General features: G+C 35.8%; 1 protein-coding gene across 2 annotated transcripts in view; it reads right to left on the reverse strand.

Moving 5' to 3' along the window:
* Nucleotides 1-24,025, reverse strand: part of CADM2 (cell adhesion molecule 2) — a 125,353-nt gene that overhangs the window by 51,930 nt on the left and 49,398 nt on the right. For both annotated transcript variants that reach the window (XM_074169152.1, XM_074169144.1), the window contains exon 5: nt 12,495-12,673. In XM_074169152.1, coding sequence (XP_074025253.1) covers nt 12,495-12,673 — 179 coding nt within the window. The remainder of the gene's footprint in view (nt 1-12,494; nt 12,674-24,025) is intronic.

Below are 24,025 nucleotides of genomic sequence, written 5' to 3' on the forward strand. Positions count from 1 at the left end.
AATGTAGTATCTCTCAATACATTTACCTATTTTTGTTCAGTATTGGTGGGGCAGATTATATGAATTGCTACATTTGTACTGTAGAAAAATAGGTTGTAATGCATTATTTTTTAATTTCTAATTGTCCTAAAACCAGGTGATACACAGAGAACATAAAAGGATAAATTTGATAAGATAATAACTTGACCTGATGATTAGCTATTGAAGGTTATCTTAGCACAAGGAAACTCTAAATTCTCAAGGAGGCAAATTCTTTAATAGTGGAGAATCTCTTTTCAAGTGCTCTAAGTTCTATTTTATTAATGGTTATTACTGCAAGATGTACCTCTAAGGACAAATCAAAACAAGCATTCAACAGAAGGATTAATATTCCATGTTCTGGAGTTATATGGATACAGTATACACTTCAGATCACTCCAAAAGTATAATGTAAGACCTTTTCTTTTCCCAAAGTTACCATAGATTTTGCTAGTAGTTAAAAAAAAAGTCCTCCTATTTAATAGTAGTAATATTAATAAAGTCTATTATTTTAAGGGAGTAGTTCCATCTTGTATAAAAGTCCATCTTTCTAATTAAAGCAGTTACAAATACAGCACTGAGAAAAATTACTGACACTTATGCAACTTGCCTGAAAGAAATTAAGTAAAATTTGCAGAGCATGCAATAGGCTAAGAATTTTGTAATTCAACATTTTTAATAAAAAGGTAAAGTTTTAGAGCATTGTTTGAGACTGCAGCCTGAAATGAAGTTGCTTTACTTATAAAAAAAACATCTATGCATGTCTTGATTTTGTTCACAACTCTTCATTAACAAATATATATGCAATAAAGAAGGGATCTCTGCCTTGACGTTTTGTAAGATCATTATTTAGACAGTACAGACCAAATGTTAGGGAAAAGGAGGTAGCATTATTCCCATTTCACAGCTGTGGAAATGAACAGAGAAGCATTAAGTGGAATGTCTTACATTTTACAGACTTCTGAGCCTGACAGGGGAGTTCAGAACAGATCTCCCGAGTCCCATTTTAATCTTCTACTAAAAAACCCAAACCAATCAAAAACACAAAAGAAACCAAAACCTCTTAAAATTGTATTTATAAAAAAGCAGTTGTCCGTATACCTGAAGTGCCAATTTCACTGCATTCAAGACAAAATGTTACCACAAAAGCCACCAAACATCTTGTATGAATAAAGCCAGCACAATTTGCCCAAAAGCGCAGCACTCTATCATTATTAATATGGTGTTCTAGGCCCATTGCCACTGCTTAAAAATCACATTAAGGCTGTGATGTTCATTTTTATTCTTTTTAAGTAAACAGACAAGCCATATTTCCTTGTTTCTCCAAGCCATAAAGTAGAAGTATTCAAAATTAAATGAAATAAAGTACTGACAGCTGGCCCTTGAAAACCTATAAGGAAAAGCTAATGTACAATACAAATTCAGACACCAGCAGCCTTGAGCAAAGATGACAGCTTTCTCAGAATGACACTTGACTCTTTCTGTGCAAAAAAATTCAAAAAGCTCAGCCAGAATTGCACTAGGAAGAAGAAAGAGGCCAAGGAGAATTTTCTAAAATTTCCCCACTAAGGAGACAAGTGTTGAAAGTAAATGGAGGTAAACAGACTGCTGATCTCTATTTTATTATGGTTGTTGCTTTCATTTTTCTGAAAAATTCAGGACAAATCACTGAAATTGCTTAAACAATTCAAAACTCACTGCAATAATTTTAAGGTTAGCAAAAAGAGATAACAGAGAATGTTATTTATATTAAATTACTTTATTTCAAAATGAAATCAAAGAGGTCCAACACTAATCTGAAATGCTTTATCACAGTTGGATAGCTGTATCCCATTGAAAATCACCTTGGGCAAGTTAATAGCATTTTTGCAACCTAAAACGTAGTTTATTGCACTCCTTTGCACTGTCTTTGACTAATACACTTAATTCTAGCATTCTTATCACCATACCACATTACCTGAGAAAACAAGGCCCTATCTTTCTAGCTGTCAGTCTTTTATGTTCTGTCTTTTTTTGCTCAAAAGAGTTCTATACATGTAGTTGAATTACCCCCATGACTCTTTGGCTTTGTATAAAACACTACTATGAATGGTGGGACACATGCATATTATTCAGCTTCCCTTCACGCTGTCAGACATTTGGTACCTTAACTATCAAGCCATTAAATAGGACAGTTCACCAATGGAATATCGCTGTACTTATTATAAAGAATGCTTGGTCATATCTGCTAATTTATTTTGAACAAAATGATATACAAAGCAGCGCAAAGAGATTTTAGTTCCTGCTTGTGAATGACAAAAGCCATCCAGATCTCTCCTCAATCAAGCAGCTAACTAGCACTTCAGCATGTCAGCCTCCTAGAACTCCTCCCTGCCTCCTACTAATCAAGGATTAGGAAACCTACAGAAAATACAAAAAAAATAGAAATGACAGAGGGAAAAACAAACCCAGTAGTGCAATGACCCACAGCAATACCTCAAGAGTAAAACAGTTTACCTACTCCTACAGTTTTACCCTGCCAAACTTTTTTCTGTCCTTCCTCCTCTCCTTTGGTTCATTTCTTTCTTCACTTGTGATAAGGATTAATACATGTAGTTTCAGCTGAAAGATACCCCCCTCAGACATGAGGTTACCAAACAAAACCAATTTTTTTTCTTCAAGTGTGTATCTGAGGAATAAACAAGCTATGTGGGGACCAGGGAAGAAAAAGTAAAGAAAACGCATGCTAGAGTATAAAGTAGATAAAGAAAAAAGAAATAAAAAATTTACTTCTTCTGTCTTCATGCCTTCTAACAAAGGAAAAGCAATCCTGACTGGAAATTGTTTGGACCACTCTTCTCACAAATAACACATCACCTTATGCCATAACATGAACTTCATCAGTCATAGCAGATATCTGGAGACCTGTTCACAGGCACCTGCAGGATAAGTTTCTTCAAAAGGGGTTACAGATTGCTTTGTGCCAGTGAAGGAACCACAGCCTTGTGAAAGAAGTCAGGGTGTTAGGGGAGATCCCCATATGGCACTGGCCGTTCCAACCAACTTTATCAACTTTGGTAGATCCATACTTATACTTGCTAGCAATGGTTTTGTGGGTTTTTTTTTTTGCCCCTGCAACTTGAAAATGGTTTTGAGATATACCATTATTATCCTCCTGGCTAGTTTTTGCTGTCTCTTCCCCTTTCCACGGGAGCGACACAGAAGGATCGATGCAATGAGCTTTCTTGAAAGTTGTCAAAACAGTTCTGTATCTTTGAGACAAAGTCAAAGCAATTCACCGTAGGAGGGCATAGCAAGCCAGAGGAAGATCCAGTGCAGAAAGGCTATGATATGGCATATTAAGAAGAAATGTGGCTTTAATTACAAAGCAAAGAGAATTGTGTTATATTGGGTCAAGAATTCAAGCAGTAAGAGCTAGAAAAAATAGTTTGTGATTGAAGATTAGAGGTTTCCCTTTTGGAGGAGGGGCTAAATATGTTTTGGGTCCCACCACAAATTTAGACTGAATCTATGCTGTGAAGAAAGATGTTATGAAGACTTTTTAGATTTTCTTCAGGGAAATTTCAAATATTTGTCAGTTTGATCTGTTTTTTAGTTGGAAGAATACTGAAAACAAGGGTAGAAGAAAACCTTATTTGCTACAAGTAAAATACTGATAGAATACTGTAACAAATATTTTATTGAATATTTTTTCCTTTATACAATATAGAAACGTAGGCTAAAATAAACTCCAGAAAAAGTACACAAGTCATCAATTATTAAAATTACAAATAGCAAAAATAGAATAATCAGAAGTAATAATTATTAACATCAAATTGTCTATGTTAGAAATATTAATGGTTTGAGATCATCAAATTCCTAAGTGTCTACTTCTCTGAGCCTCTATGCTCATCTTTACATATTAGAGACCTTAGATACAGAATTTCTCAGAGCTCCCTAAGAGAGATGCATAATCTTTACAGAAGCTTTCCTTATCCTCCTCAGACTCAGGATGCTGTCTGCAGTCTCCCCAAAGTATTTAGATCTATCTCCATTTGCTCAGAACCAATGATTTGTGATACCTTCGCAAGGTTTGTAATCTCAATTGGAACAAAACATGGTACTGATATCTTACCAGGCTAGCAACACCAGTTGACATTTTAAGTAATATCACTGCATAGTATCTCATTTTCCTTTCTTGAATTGAGTGAAAATCTGAGCAACCTATTCTCAAAAGAAAGGTAAGTTATAGAAGCGCCATATGAGAAAGATAGAGACAGGACACCCTTATCTGCATTCCACGTAGCACCTAATGGTGCAGGAAAGATTTCAATTTAGAAAATTACCAAGTCACTTTAATAATTTCTTTATGGTTTGGGTTTTGTGAATAATAAATGATCTAGATGGAAACAGAAGATCATTAGCAACTGTTAGACTATAACTTTGTCATCAGTCTCAAGTGAAATTATTCTGTTAACAGTTATATTTTTTTCATGAAGATTGCATATGATGTTAGACACAGTAATTTTACAGTTTGACCCCTTAACTAAAAAGGTTTGATTGAAATAAAGTTCAAGAATGTTAGAGGTATAAGCAATAGCAAAGCTTGCAGTCCAGAAAAATTAGAGAGCAAGCTGTGCTACTACAGCAGAGTGATAATAAAATCAACAGCACAATTTTAGAAATACACATCACTTAAGATGTATATTTAAAGCAGTTCTTTTCAAAAGAGCAACAGCAATATATCTAGTATGTCTAGTTCAACAATTACTTTATTGTATGCTCTATCCATATACAAACATACAAAATATTAACTTTATGCAATTGTTGTGTATGGAGAAAGAAAATCATTATAATTCATTACTAACACACAATAATTTCCTTTCCAGAAATCACATAGGGAATACAAATCAAGAACTATCACATCAGCCAATTATATATGTACATAGAAAATTAAATATTTTCAAGTGTAGTTCATTATTAAAGACATTATCCAACTTTACTTTTTTTTCTTTTAGAATAAAACTTCTATTAAAATAGAAGTGGAGTCTAGAATAGACTAGATTTCCATTCCAATAGACTGGAAGTCTATTCAAATAGGACTGGACCTGGAGAGAGCTTTTGCTGCATCATCCACCAGGAGGGGGGGGGAGAGAAAGTAAAACCAGGACAAATTCAGATTTAATTCAACTGAATTGCTCTGAATTTAGTAATTTCAAACAGTACTCCGGTATGAAAAAAAAAATAATTAAAATCTTCCATATGTTATATAACAAAATCACTTATTTTAAATGTTTTCTTTCATCAAAAGCAGTACTCTAATATAAAAATGTAGAAATGTCAAACAGATTCCCCAAAAGTGTTACTGTGGTTTGGAATGTTATTTTCTTGACCTTTCCAAAATAATTCTGAGCTTATCTGGAGGAAAAAAAAGAAGTGTACCTTATTTTTCTAAGGTCACCATACATGAAGAAATATCAGTTCACATAACTCAACTATAGACCCCACTATTCAAGTATTTATCTGCTGATAAATAACAACAAAATAAAAACAATTTCAAAGTAGTTGCCTTGTAAGTGTTCAGGGATAATGGCTGGACAATTCATCCATAAAATTAAGCCAACAATTCCACAATAAATTTCATGACAGACTTCTTATACCTGAAAACGTCAACTAAACATGATTCTTCTTTAGTCCGAAATAAAAGCTATATTACACAATGATTTCTTAATTCATCTGATTGTGCAGCATTCATCTGCATCGTGCTTTAAGGTCTGGGCCACCTTTTTTAATGTAACTGAGATTTAATACCTTAGTGTCACTTTAGAACATTGACGTATATACAACACCAAAATATTTCAACACAATTTGAAGGGCTATGCTTTGTAGAATAACATATGAATGAAACAGGGTTATAATGAATTACTTTCTTAGGCCTGACACAGTGAAACTTCACTCCTCCACACCTCAGCTTTTGCAAGAAAACCATCCAGCTGGTGTGGATTTCCAAAGATATGAAGAAGAAAAAAACAGAGATATCTTCCCGGATAACTTACTAGAATTCTGTTTATTTGTGTGTTTGGTTATGGTTTTGTTTGGGGGGGGGGGGGGGGGCAGGGGGAGGGATAGCAAATATGTGTGTGTATGTAGGAATGCATAGTAGGGGAGGGGAAGAGAGAAAAAAGGGGAAAAAAAGATGACTGGTGGAAAGGAAGGTTTTTGAGAAGGAGAAAGCCTTCATGACCATTCTTTTATTTATTTATTTTTCAGCTGAAAGCTCAGACTCCTCTGTCTGTGAGTTGATTTCTGTACTTTTTGATGTTACTTTTACTTTTTATGAGATGGGAATAGGAAATATTTTTCACCTCTTTTTTAAGGACTCAAAACTGAGACACCTTTTTGCTTTTAATTCAAATACAGATATAAAAAAAAATCTCAAAACTAAAAAGCATAAGTATTCATATGCACAGAATTTCAAATGAAGTCCTACGCAGTCTTCTGAACCTCATATTCTTGATAGGACTTGATTGCTATAACAGCAAGGTTGTTTCTTTACTAAAAAACCTCTGTCGTATCTGTATATGTTATTATTGTTCCATTACACCATGGATCTGCTCAATTCTCTTTTCTCAAAGCCTAAGCTTTGTTCAGTCAAAGGGTAGGATTCTCCCATAAAGTCTTTTCTCTGAGATGTGTTTGTAAATGAGACTTTTCAATTCAGGAACTATAGAGGAAACTTTATAAATTGTCCAGCTACCTCAATGGCTAGGGTCTTAACATCAAAACAGAGGGCAACTAGATTACTGATGAGCGGGCTGCTCCACGTGGATGGTGCTTCCTTTCCTTCCCTTTCCCCCCTGCCCCTTCAGTGAATATTTTTGATATGGTTTTGAGATATGTTTATGAGGGTAAGGTGTCCAAAAACAGCACACAAGATTTATCAGCAGCCTATAGTGAAAATATTTGCAAACCAGGAGATCTATTGCCTATGCGATAAGCTCAGTTTTCAAAGGAAACAAAAAAAATCTCAACTCCTCAGTTCTATATCAAATTACTGTTCTACTCAGTTTTTAATTTCATAGAGTGAGAGATGTGCACAAGTGAGTTACAGAAATAAAGGAAGGAGAGGGTCCCCTATGAGAACACCACAACAGAAATTAAACTTAATAAAAATGTGATAGTAGGCAAATGAACAGCAAAGATAAAGGAATCTAGAATAGATACAGGTAATGGAGTTTGTCTTATTTCAGATGTGGTCTGGATTCCACAGAGTTTCTGCTAATTTAAAAAGAAACTTTTATAGAAGTGCAAGGTGCTGGAATTATGAGTGGCCACAGAATGTGAACTTCTATAAATGTATTTGGAGACAGGACTTCATAAACTGTCTTGTGCAAATTTAGCATAGTCCTGTTTCAGATACGGAGAACTGTCAATCACAGACATTTACTACTAGACCAAAAATGAAGAAAAAGGTGAAAAGGAGACCATGAAAGGAGAGAGGATAAAAGGGACAGGAATCCAGGAAATGCAGAGTCTAAGATCATAATTAGTGAGAAATTGAGAGCGAGGTGGAAACACTTGAGAAGCTATTGATGCAGCATGAAAATGCAGTGATCAGACTAGAAAATGGCAAAATGAAGGTAGAAATGAGATCATAGAACTAACAATAGCTGTGGGACTTAGAAGAGGATACAAGCCACTGGCCTAAGTGGGAGAGTTTTTAACAGGAAATGTACTGGGATTTGAAAGAAACAACAGCAGCGATGATAAGAGGAATGAGACAATGCCATCAGAATAACAAACATGAACACCCATCACAGCGAGATTTTTCATACTTACAGCACTAACAGCAAAAGAAGCCAAATAGATTGGAAAGTTGGGAAGTGAAGAGATCAAGCAGTAGGCTTAAACAAACAAACGAGAATACTTTTCCCTCAAAGCACATAATTCAATTCAGAAATTTGGTGCCACGGGTAGTTGTGAAAGCTAAGATGATAAATGTTTTGAGGTGGGACTGAACAAGCAGGTGGAAGATAAATACATTATAATCCAAAGGAAAGATGCAGTGGGACCTTTGGTCTTATATATTGTAGGAGATCTTCTGTTTGACGGTACATTTCAAAATATTAACGGGGATGTTACTTGGTCTTTCAGTTGCATTTGTTTGCAAAAAATAACTTGTCCAAGAAAAAACTACACAACAATTGAGAGGCTGAAGCAAAGGGAATATGTTCTACCACTTTTTATTCTCCAGAGATACTGAGTTACGGGCTCAATCGCTTTCTACTGTATGTATAACTGTGGCAGCAAGAACTGCATTGACCATCCACAGCTGCTGGTTCATGTTCATTTCTATATTGCTTTGATAGATAATTGATATGTGACACATTATAGCTCTGAATATTTTAATTAATTGAATGTGTGTCTTTATACTAGCAAATCAGGATATTTCACCAAGGTACTTTATTTCCAATAGGTTTGCAAATTATCAAATGCTGTTGTTTCCATTAAGATTTCCCAATGAAGTGGACTTCTGTCACCCACTCAATAGGATGTCGAACTAAGTCTTCAGCAGTGACATCCAGAGGTTATGAACTACTGCTACATACATAAGACCTGTCTTCAGTTTGATGATGATGGACTACCTCCTTTCTCATCTCCAGCTAAATCAATGCAGTTATTACCTAAGCTTTGCAAGTAGAATCTATGTTTTTGGGTTGAGCATCATGAGTTTGACAGTTAGCTCTGTTTACTGATGATTAATGACTAGTATTTGGACAAAGGTAAACAAAAATTCTTAATAAATTGGAAGAGAGGGAAAATTGCCTGGGGCCCATTACCAAAGAAAGGGTGTAATATATCTAGCCAGAATGTGCACTTCTAAAGGACTAAGCTCACCAATTAGAATACAGAAATGACAACAGCTACAGGCATTAAAGCTTGTGCCTTTGCTACTGCATGAGACAAATGTTTGAGCAAACTACACGTCTTGCCTTTGTACTGCTGCCTATAAAGTCTGACTTTGTGCCCACCTTCCCGCTTCATGAAGTGTTTTCTTGACATTTATTATTAATAATAAAACTTAAGAAAAATGAGAGTAGCAGTCGTATTGATTCAGCAAAGCAGCAGGAGCATATTTAATAGCCTATGCCTTTTACCTGATTCAAATATATTCAATTTCTCTGAAGTCTGATTTCTTTAATTACACTACAAATATAAAAAGACTTTTTATGTTATCAGATACTAATTATATTAGACAGATTGCCATTCATCTGCTTATAGCAATATTTATTTCCACTGCCATCACTTAATATCAAAACAGTATTACCACATCATCATTGACAGGAGGAAAAATACTACTTTTCTGTATAATTTTGTGTCTATGTTGGTCCAGTTTAAAGGCATGGGTTACTCTTTGCTTTGTTTGGATAAATTAATATGTATAAATACTTTGCTTACTCTTAATCCCTAATTATGATAAACTATACCTTCCGTTTATAGGCAAGCTTTTCTCTGTGCTAAATCTGTCTAAATCTCTTCTGAGTTAGGAAGATAACTTCAGAAACTGAGAGAATTAGTAGACTGAGTCTCACTGAGGGGGATTTCATAGGAGGAAAAAAGGAATAGAAGCCACATGTAACTTTTGCAATCTTAATGAACAGAAAGACAGAAAATTTGTTGAAGTAGAAGTGAAAAAATGTAAAGGAAATCACAGTATGGACAAGAAAAGAAAAGTTCTGAATCAAGTTACCTCTGCAGAGGATACCTTCCCTTGATGTCCCCTGCCTTCTCATACAAGCTCACCTGGAAAAACTGAATCAGCAATAGCATCTCTCCAAAGCTGGACATGATTATCACTCTTTCTCTCCATCACTGCTACTCCCCTGGTCTTGAGAGTTTCCTTTAAAAACTATTAGTTGCTTAACAACTGTGGAGCTGGACTTCCAGAAGCTCTGTTAATGCAGTGGTCACTAGCACTCAGGGCATTTATGCCTTACTCCATACAGATCTCGTAGGTGACTTTTCTTAGACCTTACTACCTTGGCCTGCAATTTAAAAGAATCTCTTGTGAAGAGATTCTCTCCTCATGCAGATTCCTCCCCTCTCCTCTCCCACATCTTTGTGAACATACTTTCCCCTATGTTAAATCTGGTATGTACTTGCATTAGAAACCTAACATTCAAGTAAGACTACATACTTATATGATAAATCAGCTCCAATGAAGGAATAGAAAAAAAAAAAAAAACAAAACATCAAAAACATTAGGCATAGGGGAAGGTATAAGAAATCAAAGGATGTATTTAGGAAGATACAGAAAAAAAAATATATCTTCTATTAAATAGGAGAATGCATCTCATAAAATGATAAAAAGTAGGTTTGCTAGCCCCTAAAGAGAGAGAATATTGTATAATTTTGGGAGGATTATGTATCACTAGAGACATCTGTGAATGCAATGAGCTAAGAAAGGGATAAGACACTGCCTAAATTGATCTGTACAACTGATTGCGCTACCCCTGATAAAATAATTGTGTCAGTTTCCTCTGAACTTAAAATAAACTTAACAACTCTGAAATGCAGTAAGTTGTTAAGCACTAAACATCATCACATACTCTGTCACACTACTCTCATTGTTTCAGAAACCTCAGAAGCACCTGACATTTACCTTCTCTAGTTTTACCACTGGAATTGCAGAAATGCAATTAGGAAAACTCTGCTACTCATAACAGAAAAGGTCAGCAATGTGCAAGCTAAACCTGATAACATGTCTAATGTGCTGCCAAACATAACAGAATGCCTTCCTGATAATGAATGATTTTACAGACTGCCATGAAGTTGTCACAAGTTAATCAGATCAACAGGGGGCACGCCACTATGCAAAAACACATAGGAGACAGTGAAATATTCTTTGATAGAGGTATATTGCAAAGTCACCACTGATGGAAAAATCTACCATTATAAAAGACTGTGTTTTCAGAAATAGCCACACAAATACATTGGGCAGAAAGCACAAACAACGGAACTTTCAAAATTCGGTAAGCACAGAAGCTGTTACCTCATCAAAGGCAGGGCACTTTGTGCCTGCAGCCAACAACCAATACAACACTACCTCTGGGATGTAAAAAACATTTTTTCTTTTTTTTTTCTCTTTATAATAATGAATGTAAGTAGAGGTTAGAGGGTTTAGTTTCTCTGTTTGTCTTTAATATAGAAATACTCACGCAGCAGTACAGGCTCTGTGATCCTCATGTAAAGACCTCCTCCTTACTTGTGCCACTAATCCTACATAAACTAATAGTGAACTTGAAGAAAAATGAAAAGTAATCTAAGGGTTTCTTTTGAGAAATCACATTTCATCAACAGCGTCAAAAATATCTCATTACTGAAAGCTGAAAGTAGCACTTATTAAAAGTTTTCTGCCACATACCTAAAGGCAGGTTAAACCTTCAGTGAAAAATGTTTTTGAGAGCTTGCAAACACCAAAGAAACACATATTTGTTATATCTGATATAATCATAAGCAAATAAAATCTATATAATTCCCATGTCTATTTACAGACTATAATTTGTATTAGATTTTTTAATTTTTCTTTGTCATTTTTATAAGAAGTTGCATTTTTTCTAAAAATCTAGAGGAAAAAAAAGTACCGTCATGAACTACAGTGGAGCTTTCACCTCTATATTCACTTAGGTTAAAATTCAAATTACGAACCTCATAATTTTTCAGGAATTATCACACACATATCAGCGATAAGAGAATATTATGTTTCAAGACTGCTAGATCCATATTGCAAAGCTGTATTGAAGGCAAATGCTAGCTTTGTATTATAGTTTCTCTTATACCTGAGTTATGTCAATCTATTTCATGATTAATGTAAAAGCCTACTATTCTTTCCATGTGACACATATTGTTTTTTAAGGGAAATAAATCAATTGTAATTTAATTTGAACCTTCCTGTTTTTCAATTTTATTAGAAGAAATAACATGAATTTAGGACATGACACATTTTTGTGGATTGACTGTTGACGATAGGCCAAACGATGATCAGCTAACTTGTTTAAACTGAATTTTCTCAGTAGCAGGCTATAACTTGTGTGAAGAGAAGTATCTGATATCCTCAAATCCCTGTCTATCTGGCATTTCCATATTTCCTTTCATATATCCTTTTGTAACTAGCTTTATCTGAACAGTGTGTGCCTGAGGCAAGTATTTATAAAACAGTACCGACACACTGCAAAACATTTTTACAGGTGCTTACTTTGCAAAAAGTTCACAACATATGTGAATATATTTTGTTTAAACTGTATGAAGAGGGGCATGCCAATAAAAGGAAGTAAACATTCTCCCCACAACTAGATGACAGGACCAATAAAAGTGCAATTATACTTCCAGATTTTTCTTGCTATTCTTTTGGTAATGATCATAAACAACTGATTGTGTTTTCTTGAAATGCTATATATGCATAACATGCACCAAAAACCTAATGAGAACACACTCACCATGTACTATCAGGACATATTCTGTGCTGTTTCGGCCAATAGGATTTTTTGCTTCACATCGGTATGTGCCATTGTCTGTTTTGTTTAGGAAACTGATGCTTAGGACTCTGCCGTTGACAACCATTCTCTCTGGATCTGGTAGTTCTCCACCATCCTTTGTCCACAGTACTGGTTCTGGCCTGTTGAATCCAAAGCAATGCATTTAGTCAGATACATGAAGCATATGTATGCAACATATACATCAAAACAGGAGCATCAGAAACCTATGGATAGTAACCTCCCATCGAAGAATATTAAATGATTACTTGAGTTACTGGAAAAAATGGACTGTCACTATTTCAATTTCACCATCCTGGATAAGATCTACTAAAGAAAGTGAAAGAATAAGCAGAGGGAAAAAAAAAAAAAAAAAGAAAGAGACTGGGCCGGGAACTGGCCAAGATCTTTCCTAAACTAAAAAGAGGTGCTTGTGAGGTTTCAGAGCTCACAATTTGGCAAGATGCTTGGCAAGCCAAGTGAAAACAGCTTTCCATTTGTGTGATGAGCACTATGGTCCTCTGTGGCTGATAGGTGTCAGAAATCATGCAAGCAGGCTGAGGTAGATGTAAGTGGTTTGTAAATGGATTCTAAAATTATTTGGGCTATTCACATCCACAAGTGTACTTGGATGCGCTGAGTGTTTCTTCCTGAACCAGGTATATCAGTCTTAAAGTAGTACATCTTACACACAATCTAAATTTGTTTCTGTTGCTGCATTGTGTCATGGCCCATCCCTTTCTCCACCCTTTCTGCATCCCTCCCTCAAATAATTGCTTGTTGCAAATGTTATCACAAGCAATATAAAATTTGACTTAAAATCCTTCTTTTGCAAAAGCTTTCCTCTTGTGCCTCATGAACTCGCATCCAACAGGCCAAAGGCAAAGCGCTGACAGCGAAAACCCCCTAGGCAGTTTGAGGGCACCACAGAGAAGGGAACTGACCATCTTGCAGATTCCCATCTGCCTTTGCACTGGCAAGTGATACCTCACTCTTTCCTAAAGACTCTCAAGAAGCTCCACAGTTTATGAGATTTGCCTAACAGACAGTAGGATGTATTTATTGCTGGTGTGCAGTCTTTACTTCCATGTAACAAGATCTACTTTGAAATATACATGAGGGAAATCACCAAAAAGACAGGTCTGTGACTGGGAAGGAAAAGCCGTCTTAGTTAATCCTGACTGTCTCACAGATGGAACACCTCAGGCCCTTAGATACTAGTCACTAAAGCAAAATATATCCAGCCTGGGGATTCACTGCTACATTACTTCTATCTGGTATAACCCAAATATCAGTCCCTTTCTTTCGGGTACACTACTTAAGTAATTTCAGTCAGAAGCAGTTCTAGATTTGCACATTTATTTGGTAGGAGAATGTTACATTATATTTTCTTATCGAAGTATGCAGTTGCATGACTAAGTAATAAAATAAAATATAAAGCACTGATTTAAAATCAGCAGATGCCAAATTAGTCACTAATCTTACTCAAGAAATACTTAACTTCATTAATTTAAGCACATGTTTAAATCCTATTAAATATAATAAGTGTTAAGAGTAAGAATTAAGCCTAAGGAGAGATATTTTGCCAAAATGTGGCCTCATGCACAGAAGAATAGTCCTACTGACTGCAACGACATGATTTTCTTTTAAGTTAGGCAAGACATGTAAACAAAGTGAATTTTTCTGAAATGCACTTCCTGCTATATAATTTATATTACTTCTTAAAGTAAAAATATTATAACTTATGTTTCTCTTGGAAGATAACAGAGACTTATACATATTTTAGTAATATTTGGATGACACTTAGTTAAATCATTGTTGAACTTGTTACCTACACTGGTTACTCTCTGAAGCTATAATTTTTTTTTTAGAAAATCATATACTTAGGGCAGATAACAAGATTCACATAATTTTAAACCAAGGATTAAGAACTGCCAGTGTAATGAGCCTCACTTACACCTTTACTGCAAGTATGTCTTAATGCTTGCAGGAAACTGTGAACTAAGTGAACTTTCAGCAACTGGTATCTAAATACACATGACACACAACATACACACTTCCTTTCTGCTTAATTTGAGCAGGGAATCTAGGTGTCCATGCTGTTGCAGAAACATTGCCCTATGGAGTTCACAACATTAAGGTGTGATTTGCTTTGATATGTTAAGGTGGATTTGTTCAATTTTCTAGCAAACCCGTCATTGTTCCCCATTTACCAGTTTACTGTCAATCTGTAATCCCAGGAGTGGAAACTCTGAAACACTTCTGCTACAATGTGCACCATTACCTTCATAAATGGCATGTTAAAGCAACTTCTACGCAGTGGTAATTTATCGAACTTACTTTTTAAATTGAAATTAGATGGCATATCCTAGGGGAAAACTCATAGGATAACAAATAACTCTGAAATGGAGCCTTAGATATAAATTATTCAGGGAGCTTTGTCAACTGTAATATACCAGCTCTAGTCTTATACAGAGCAGTTAGCTGTGTTTGCAAAATGATGGTGGAAAAAAAATCATGGCTTGGAGAGAAAGATCTACATCTGGGTGTCAAGGAAGCTGCTAATTAAGAATTAATATTAAGCCACCCTGTGCTGGCTCAGTGGCAGCAGCAGAGCAATTCCTGGGCAGCCAGCCCATGGTCAACGTACCATGGTGGTGGGGCACAGCTCGCTCTCTGTCTCAGCACTCTCAAGGAGGATGGTGCCTAGAGCAGCAATTCTGTCACAGCCACGAAATTAAATTTTGCTGCATTTCTGGGAAGCTTTGAGACACTCTGGTCTAAACAATTCATTAGTTAGGCAGAAGTCAGCTAAGAACATGAGACATGCTCATGCACCCAGGCCAGCATGCTGCTGTGGTCAGTGACACGGGGAGCGGCTGTTTAAGGAAAACATGTGAGTGTGGCCATTTTCTGTGCTCCATCCCCCCTGTGCTCTGCCAGCGTCCACAATCATTCTATGAGGGATGTTGGAGGGCATATCTTTTGTTCTCTTTTGTATCTTCTTAGTCTTTTGACCTGCTGCCTATGAATGTCTCTAATATCTTCTTGAATTGGCTTATACTGTCTCAACCCAGCCTCCTATAGCAATGAATTCTGGAAGCTCCCTACCCGCTGTGCAAAAACGTATTTACTTTTATCTGTCTTGCAGTGATCTCCTAGCAGTGTGAATGAATATTGCAGGATATGGTAAGTAACGCTTCTGCATATTATAACCTTGTTAAAAGTTATGACAGCCTTGTATTTAGTAAACCTGCCTCTCTCCCTCCTTCTCTGTTTCAGTTTGATACCTTCCAAGATTACTGTCAGGGAAATAAAAATTCATGAGAAAAAAGGGTAAAGGAGCCATAAATTTAGAGCATATTGGCTACTCCTTGATAACTACTTTAGTACCTTCATTGTCCAAAGCACAAATGCAGCTGAAACTCTGATGGGGAACCTTTCCTTCCATAACATGAGGCACAGAGAACTGTGAATTCCCCATAGTTTATCCTATTGAAATGTGTTCATGGGTGCTGGTCCAGACAGAGCTTCTTTCTCTTACCCAACATTTTGAATGGGTTCTGACTCAACCGGGGGATATTTAGGTTTCACATTCTAAAACAACAGGTAAATATGTACACTCCTAATACTGCACATTTTTCTCCATTGCCTACATCTCCAATATTGCAGAATTACATTTTTTTTTTCACATACCAAAGACTTGCCATAATGCTGTCTTTTTTCTTCACATACTAAAGAGTTCCTGTAATGCTATCCACTACTGTGTGGACTGGAACAAACAGGGTATCCCTGTGCCTTACATTTGTGCTTACTTCAAGTCGAATCACACTTACCAGTTTAATCCCCATTTTTCTCAGACAACCCTGAAAACATCTTTCTTGGAGCACAACAGCTATAAAGTCAGAACGAGCACTGTGGCCACTAATGCAATTGCACATTACTGCCTTCACACATTTCGTGGCACAAACAAGCTCACTGACCTGCTTTGTCCTAACAGGAGCATGCAGCCTGCCAGTACCAATGCAGTCACCCAAAGAACAAGTCTGTCTTCCCTTTTTTTTTTTCCCATCTTGGGTGAGAGGTGCTCTTCTATACCCCTGGTTTAATCCCTCCCATGTGGATGCATTTAAGTGGAAATGAGCTGTGCTACCACTGAGACCTTTCATTGGGTTGAGGGAGGTAGCAGAGATGAAGCACCAAAATGTTTTCTTCCCCAAAACACAGCTCTGCTTCTGGCTTGCCTATTCTAATTTTCTCCCACTGTGACACCTTCTAAAACAACAACAAACAAATTAAGCATGCTGTACTGAAGAAATGGTTTCAAAGGCACAGCTCAAACGTGACAGTCCATGCTATTTCTTTGGCTGATATGTATCACTTTACTGATACGGTTTTGCACGCAGCTGCCCACAGTGGCAACATCAGGATGGTGTTAAACTGTAAGAAGCCAGAGGTACTAATCACAAGCATATAAAAAAATCCTTAATTATGACCAGTGACTTTTCTGCCGGCCCCCCAAAAGAAATTTGAACTTTAGACTCTCTCTGAAAAAGTGCTAAATGGCCTTAGATTTTGGTATAATTTATGCTTAATCCTAGTAGAAATGCCCAGAATCTTTCAGTAACTGAAATGCAAAAGGGAACTGGTTTTTGGTATAAATAAACAATCTCATTAACTGTCTTCATGTTAGCCTCAAAACTTGACATAAAAAGTAACAGAATTTGGTATTCTTTCCCAAACTCAAATGGGACTGCAATGAGGATATCAAAAAATGGTATCATGTTCCAGGGTGATATTATGGAACAGAGGTTTTCTTGCAAGTAACTTAAACAATCTGCAAATAAAATGAAATAATTTTCTAGTCCTGAGGCTAAGAAACCTTTCATTTGCAAATAAGCCATCGAGAAAGATAAGGGTGAACTGGAATGTGATGGGAAGGACATGTTTTAAAAACCACAGTCAGGTTTGATTAGAAAAGAACACTTAGGCGCAGACATACATTTTCAACAAATGTTTATGTCAGTAGTAACTAAGTCCACATTAATATTTTTAATAACCTAGGCTTTTAAAAGTTACACAGTAGTATTTTAAAACAAGTTTGTTAATTTAACATCCCTTTCTCCATCCCTAACAAAGGGACTGTGGTGTTTCAGTGCTTTCCTACAATCCTCCTTTCTAGCGATATCTTTAAATCTAACCATTATATTTATCTTAACTTAGCCTTCGTATAAAAATGATACATAGATCTATTGTATCACTTCTTTCTGAAAAAAGTGAATTTAAGCAATGCAATCATTCTCACTTGAAAGTTCTTGGCTCTACTCATTTTTGTTGCCCTTTTCTGACTTTTTTGTACAGAAACATCATGTACAAATTGTTCTTCATTGAGACCTTAGTAAACAACACTCAGATAACTTACAGGCCCATAATAATAGGACAGAATAACCTTTTAATTTCCATAAGATCACGCTCAAAAAAACCCCAACCCAAAATAAAAACAACAAAGGAGTACTGGCTTTTTACATACTCAATCTCACCCAGATGGATGATAATATCCTCAGTATCTAAGCATCCTGTCAAAATTTTGTGCCATTGTGGATAAAAATAAGAAATCTGGTAGAAGGATTTGTGCAACACTAACAAGACAAGTAAATTCATTATTCTGAGTATGGCCCTCTTGAACACTGCCTTTTACTTCTCCAAACAGGGGCACACTTTTATTCTCTGAAGTCCATAAAAACATCTAGCAGAAATGCTTAAATGAGTAATGGAAAAGGTATCACCACATTTATCAGAGCATTTTTTGTTGAAATCCTGGTGCAGTGTTAGAACTTATCTAACGGAATGATTGCTCATTAATTTGAAACTTATAGAGTTTCTCTGTATTGAGAATCTGGATTTTTAGCTTTGTCAGTTAATCATCCAGTTGAAAGTTTAAATCCTGAGGGAACTTCTTGTTTATATAAAGTCTCAGTCTGATGAGTCATATTGGGATGAGCTGGTTTGGGAGTACTTCATCTATCAAAAACATCAATATCCACAGTCACTAGCCTTTCATAAAAGGCTTGGATAGATGGTTCTTATTTTATGAGATAAGAAGTCCCTCTGACTTTGTAGTTCTGCAAAGCTGGACTAACCTTCATAGAGTACTTTTCTCCCCAGAAGAATTAGTCAAGAATATCCTAAGTACCTTTTATGAAGTTTTCTTTTTTTCAAGAAGGAAGTTTTGATCATCTGAATTCACTATTATATTTGTCTACGCTTTTCTCTTTTAAGCATCTCAGCAAACATAAAACAGCCTAAGAATACCTATGATGCCTTTTACCAATGTTTTTAAAATGGTTAAGATTTAAATTACCAACATATATTAAAAATAAGGTGGCAGCAAAATATAGATTTCTACTTTTTATATCATAAAAATTTGACAGGAATTCACAGCTATAAAGAAAACAGGAACAAGAGGAAATATTGGCAACATTTGCAGTGTATTAAGGCTTTGAAAAAGTTGCTTGAATGATAAACTTAGAGAGGAGACAGGAATCTCAAACAGTGTTAGTATTCACCTTTTAAAAAAAGAAAACACCAAAAAATATTTTAAAAAAGAGAAAATGGAAGAAAACCAACAAAATAAAACAAACAAAAAACCTCCAACCCTTCATCCCTTATCTTCTGTCCTGGATACAGATAAAGCCTTTCTTTCGCCCACCACAAATGCACTTGGATGACAGGCCTCTCTGCCTATAACTTGCTTTGGATAAATCAGGCAGTCCTCTCACCTTCAGATTAGCTCAATGGATTACAGATGCTAACCGTGTTGATATGATACACTAAATTTGCAGCTGAAAGTCCTTATCCCTCAGCAGCCTGTGACAGCAACTGACTAAAGTGACTCAAGAAGAGTCTTTTCAAAGCAATGGTATTTGTTCTTTTACCCAAAGATCCAAAGCATAGATTGCTAAGAGGTAGAAAAGTAAAATTACTTTTCCATATTCACATTTCCCCATATCTATACCCTAATCTTCTCTTGCAACCATTTTTAAGGTTCCTTTCAGGTCAGTTAATACTTACTTTGCCTGTAAGAACCTGACTGTTCTGTTTCTGCCATAATTCTCTTTCCTTCTGATCAGGCTCGTAACCCACTCCCCTTTATCCTTTAGTATCTTTAGAGTCTAAGACTCCCTTTGACCCAAGGCTTTCAGCCCTTAACACAGATGTGTTATGCTGCTAGTCTCTGTCTAGATATCTATTTCCCAGTTGATCACTAACCCATTATAACGTTAACTTCTTTGCAACTATTTACCTGTAATTTTTCCCTTTGCCTTTTGTGCCTTTCTTGTGGGTTCCTCCCCCTCCTTCCTGTTTCCTTTACGTTAATTATTCTCAAGAAGGCAAGGCAATATCAAAAAAAAATCTGAAAAGCGCATAATCCATATATATACGTATATATATATGAAGTTTCTTACCTAATTCCAGTATTATTCACAATCTTCCCAAAGAAATATAAAAAAATATGCTGTGAATCACATTTTGGAAACTGGCTTTCTCATAGTCTTGAGAGAGGTCAACAAGAGAACTTAAGTGAAATCAGAAGATTCACCTTATCAGTGAATTGCATCAGAAATATCCCATGTATTCTACTATTGTAAGCAGCAGGGAGGCTAGAGCTCTACAAAAAGATTGTCTCCAAAAAACCCCCAAACCTTTGTGAGGAAGATGCCATAGGGATGTAGGCCAGAATTTGATTAAAAGAAACTCAAAATCCATTGCCACATGAAGGCATATGTGGGGCAGTCACAGAACAAGAAACCTTGTTCACGAAGTACCATCTGAAGTTTAACGTGGGAGGATAAAGAGGACCCCAAATTGGTCTGCTCATTGCTACAGGTGATCCACTGTCTTCCCATGATCACATTAGAAGCCAAAAAAAATAGCACAGAAAATTATGATTCCTTGTCAATAGTCACTGTGTGTGTTGGAGAAGCAGTGTTTTGTCAGAGTGAGTTTGGTTGTGCCAGCACTGCCAGCCCGTCAGCTTTGAAGGAAATGCAAAATCAGAGAGCTCACAAATGCGCAAAATGGCTGATGGGTCAATGTCAGAAAAAGCTCCGTCATGATATCATGCAATACATCAAAACAGAGGTCAAGTCAGCAGATTTTCTTAATGGTGGAATACATAGGAACCCATCACTGCAGTATGTGATAACACAGTTACTAATTTAAGTGATTTCTTATGACCCCAAATGGCCAACTCAGAATAAATGCAGTGAGACATGAAATCAAACTGTGCACAGTTGGTTGCTGACGCCATTTATCTCCCCAAGTACCTCTAACTACTCAGAGTCAGGAAAACACTTACCTAAAAATGCATCTTCTTAAAAACAGTTCTTGTTATCAATATTTTTAAGACAATACTATAATAATTAAGGTTACATATTTTATTTTGCCAGTTTCAGCAGTTCTGCTCTTAATGCTATTCATTTCTTTTAAGGCTTTTACCTGAACTTCTTGTCTGCTCTCCTCTATCAGAAGGAATCTCCTTTTTGTCTTAGATTTATTAAACTCACCTTGCAGTGAAATTACCGTTGCATGCCATAAAAATAACATGCTAACCTCTTACAAGTGTCACGTCTTTAAAGAATGCAGACAAACTGTTTTGCCTTCCATTTTTAGTAAGTTTTGAAGGGACCTCTGTTAAAAGTTCCTCTATGTGGTCATAATAAACAAGAAAAAATAAAAGTCATTCTAAGAAAGACTGTCCTCTTGATCTGGAAGAGAAATACCGGTTATTTTGTATTTCTCAACTTTATTGAACATTTCCCCTCCACCTGGCTTCCCTCCTCTCCTATTAGATGCTACCTGGTATGAGGTTACGCTTAACTGCCAAATGAGCAAGAAAGAAGAGAGTTCTGGCTGTAGAGTTCCTACTTCCCTTACAGCCCCCTATTACTTAGGCTAACACAATTAGCAGAGGTACTAGCAAATCCTGATCTACCTTTCCACTGCAACAGACAGCTGTATCTTGTTCTAATAATGGAAGGTTTGCAGAGACACTCAGAAAGTCAGCTTTTCTAATTGATATGAATAACTTCAAATCCATATATCAATTTATTTGCTGAATTGTACCCTATAAATTGAAAATCTTATAATTTTTTTTTTCTGATTAACATAAGAAAACATATTATCTTCAGTTTACATAAGAACTAGAAATGTTTTTGCAAAGTTCATAGTCTCTACAAATCACGTGGATCTCCTGTAGAGTGAACAAATTTGGGTTTTATGTCTTAAAGATCTAGATTACCCTTAAATGGAAATTAACTATAAATTTATGAACTATTGACAAAAGGCCTTAACTGTGTACCAATATGTAAAGATAGATCAGGACTGACAGGCATCTGCTATCACTTAAGACTTACAGTTCATGCTGACTACTTACATTATTCAGCCTGTGTTTTCAACTAATATTTGTATTTTCTCTTTTTTCTATTGTTCAGCAATTATAATTTCTGTAAAGCATATTGAGAAGCTGTCCAAAAGGTATTGCACCATAGAGTATGCTTTACTTCCTGAGTCTAGAACTTCCATGCCACAACAGCTCAGATTATACATTAAAATATAAAAATACATTAAAATCCTAGCCATCCAAACCTAGTATACATTCTGAAGTGAAGCCCTTTCCAATTAACATGAACAATATTTTGTTCATTGATCAGTGAATAACTCTGTGCATGTCTGAGTCAAGAATTAATCCAGCACTACCATAATGACTTGAGAATACTGAAATGAGTAAACACTGAGTGTGACTATAGAAAAATTCTTTAAAAAGGAATATTAAGTTTTCATTCAATATACCTTTTATGAGTACCTAACAACAGATCACATGCAGAATACTTTCTGCCCTTAAAGTATTAAACTCAGAATCATATTTAAATCCATTTTGAGGATCAGTATCACTAAGAACAAAAGTCCTGCGGTTTATATCATAGTTGCCTTCTTCAGCTACCATTTTTGTAGTAATGCAAAAAAGTAGTATTTTATATCATTCCAATACACAAAACATATTTTCTAATAGCAAGTTCTAGAGAAAGCAAATCTATGAAGGATTCTAAATATCCAATCTTTTCAACCTAGTGTAGGTTCAGACATCTGTGTTTCAGATAAGCTGTAACAAAATATTTTTAACTCTCACGGAAGTGCAAAATGTTTTTTGGTTTTTACAGCTGTTTTAAGAATGGTTAATTGCTTACTGATTGCCAGTCTTATTTTGGTGCAATGAAATCTCTGAATGATTTCAGACTTCGTTTCCAAGTTTGTGCTTTAAAACAAGAAAATAAATTCAAATAATATTCTTCTAAGGAATTCTAGTTTAACTACTTGTATATAAAAAAGAATTAAAAAATGCTTCCGTTTTTATTCTTTAAATGAAGAATACTCTCATGTTTGAGTTTCATTATAAGAGCTCAGAAATCCTTCATTTCTTCATTACAATTCTACTTTTAAACCAATCTATTGTGGTACTGAACATTTCCCTGAGTACACACCCAGCACTCTGCTAAGCCTGACACTTCTCTATAGGCATACTTTTGGTTTTTATCCAAAATTATTTTCAAGTTTTTTTTTTTCTTTTTTTTTTTTTTTAGATCTGAACTCTTCAGATGACTTATAAAATTTCCTACAGGTTTTTAAGTGTTTTATTGTTGCTATTATTATTGCTATCCAACCAATTTGCTAATTTCTGTAATGGAACATCATGAGATTAAGTGGTAGATCTTGTGGCTGATTTTCTTCAAGAATATAAAATCTCATTGTCTTCACTAATAGATTTTTTTTTTCTTCCTTTTTTCCTCTTGATATTTAAAACTGACCACAATTCTCCTTACACTTACTAGGCCCTGCCAATATTTTGATATGGCTGTACTTGTTGGTTGAGCTCCTAAATTCAAAATTCCATTCTTTCTGAAGAGTCAGACAAGTACCATAGAAATGGTTGCGCTTTACATTAGATGCGTGTATGATGTACATAGCCCATATGAACACAATTTTTAGGAGGAGGCTGCCAGTTTCGATTATACAACAGTTTGCATCTCTCTTGCACTGGAGCTGTGTGCTCCACCTTGCATATACACAAATGTTCACAGTGAAAAAAGAGAAGAATCTTGTGCTTACACCCTCCACCTTCTGGATACAAATTAAGATTAGAAACATTGCATGCTTTCTAAGGGGCTGCTGATTTCCTCCACCCTTCTTCTTGGGCGTCTGCCTCTGCTACTTCCTCAGGCAGAAAGTGGGAACACTGCAGATGTGCTTTTTTTAATAGGCCTTCATAGCAGAGAACAGTAAGTGCCCTCATCCACCTGGTCTGCATAGCACCCATTCTATAACCTTACCTTCTGATTTACCGTTTTCCCCAAATCTCTCCTACATTTGTCATGTTCCATCTACTTTTAAATTTTTGGTGTCTCATTTCATACCCCCTTCAATTTTTGCTTTCTCTG

This window comes from Numenius arquata, chromosome 1 (assembly GCF_964106895.1).
Source record: "Numenius arquata chromosome 1, bNumArq3.hap1.1, whole genome shotgun sequence".
Lineage (NCBI taxonomy): Eukaryota > Metazoa > Chordata > Aves > Charadriiformes > Scolopacidae > Numenius > Numenius arquata.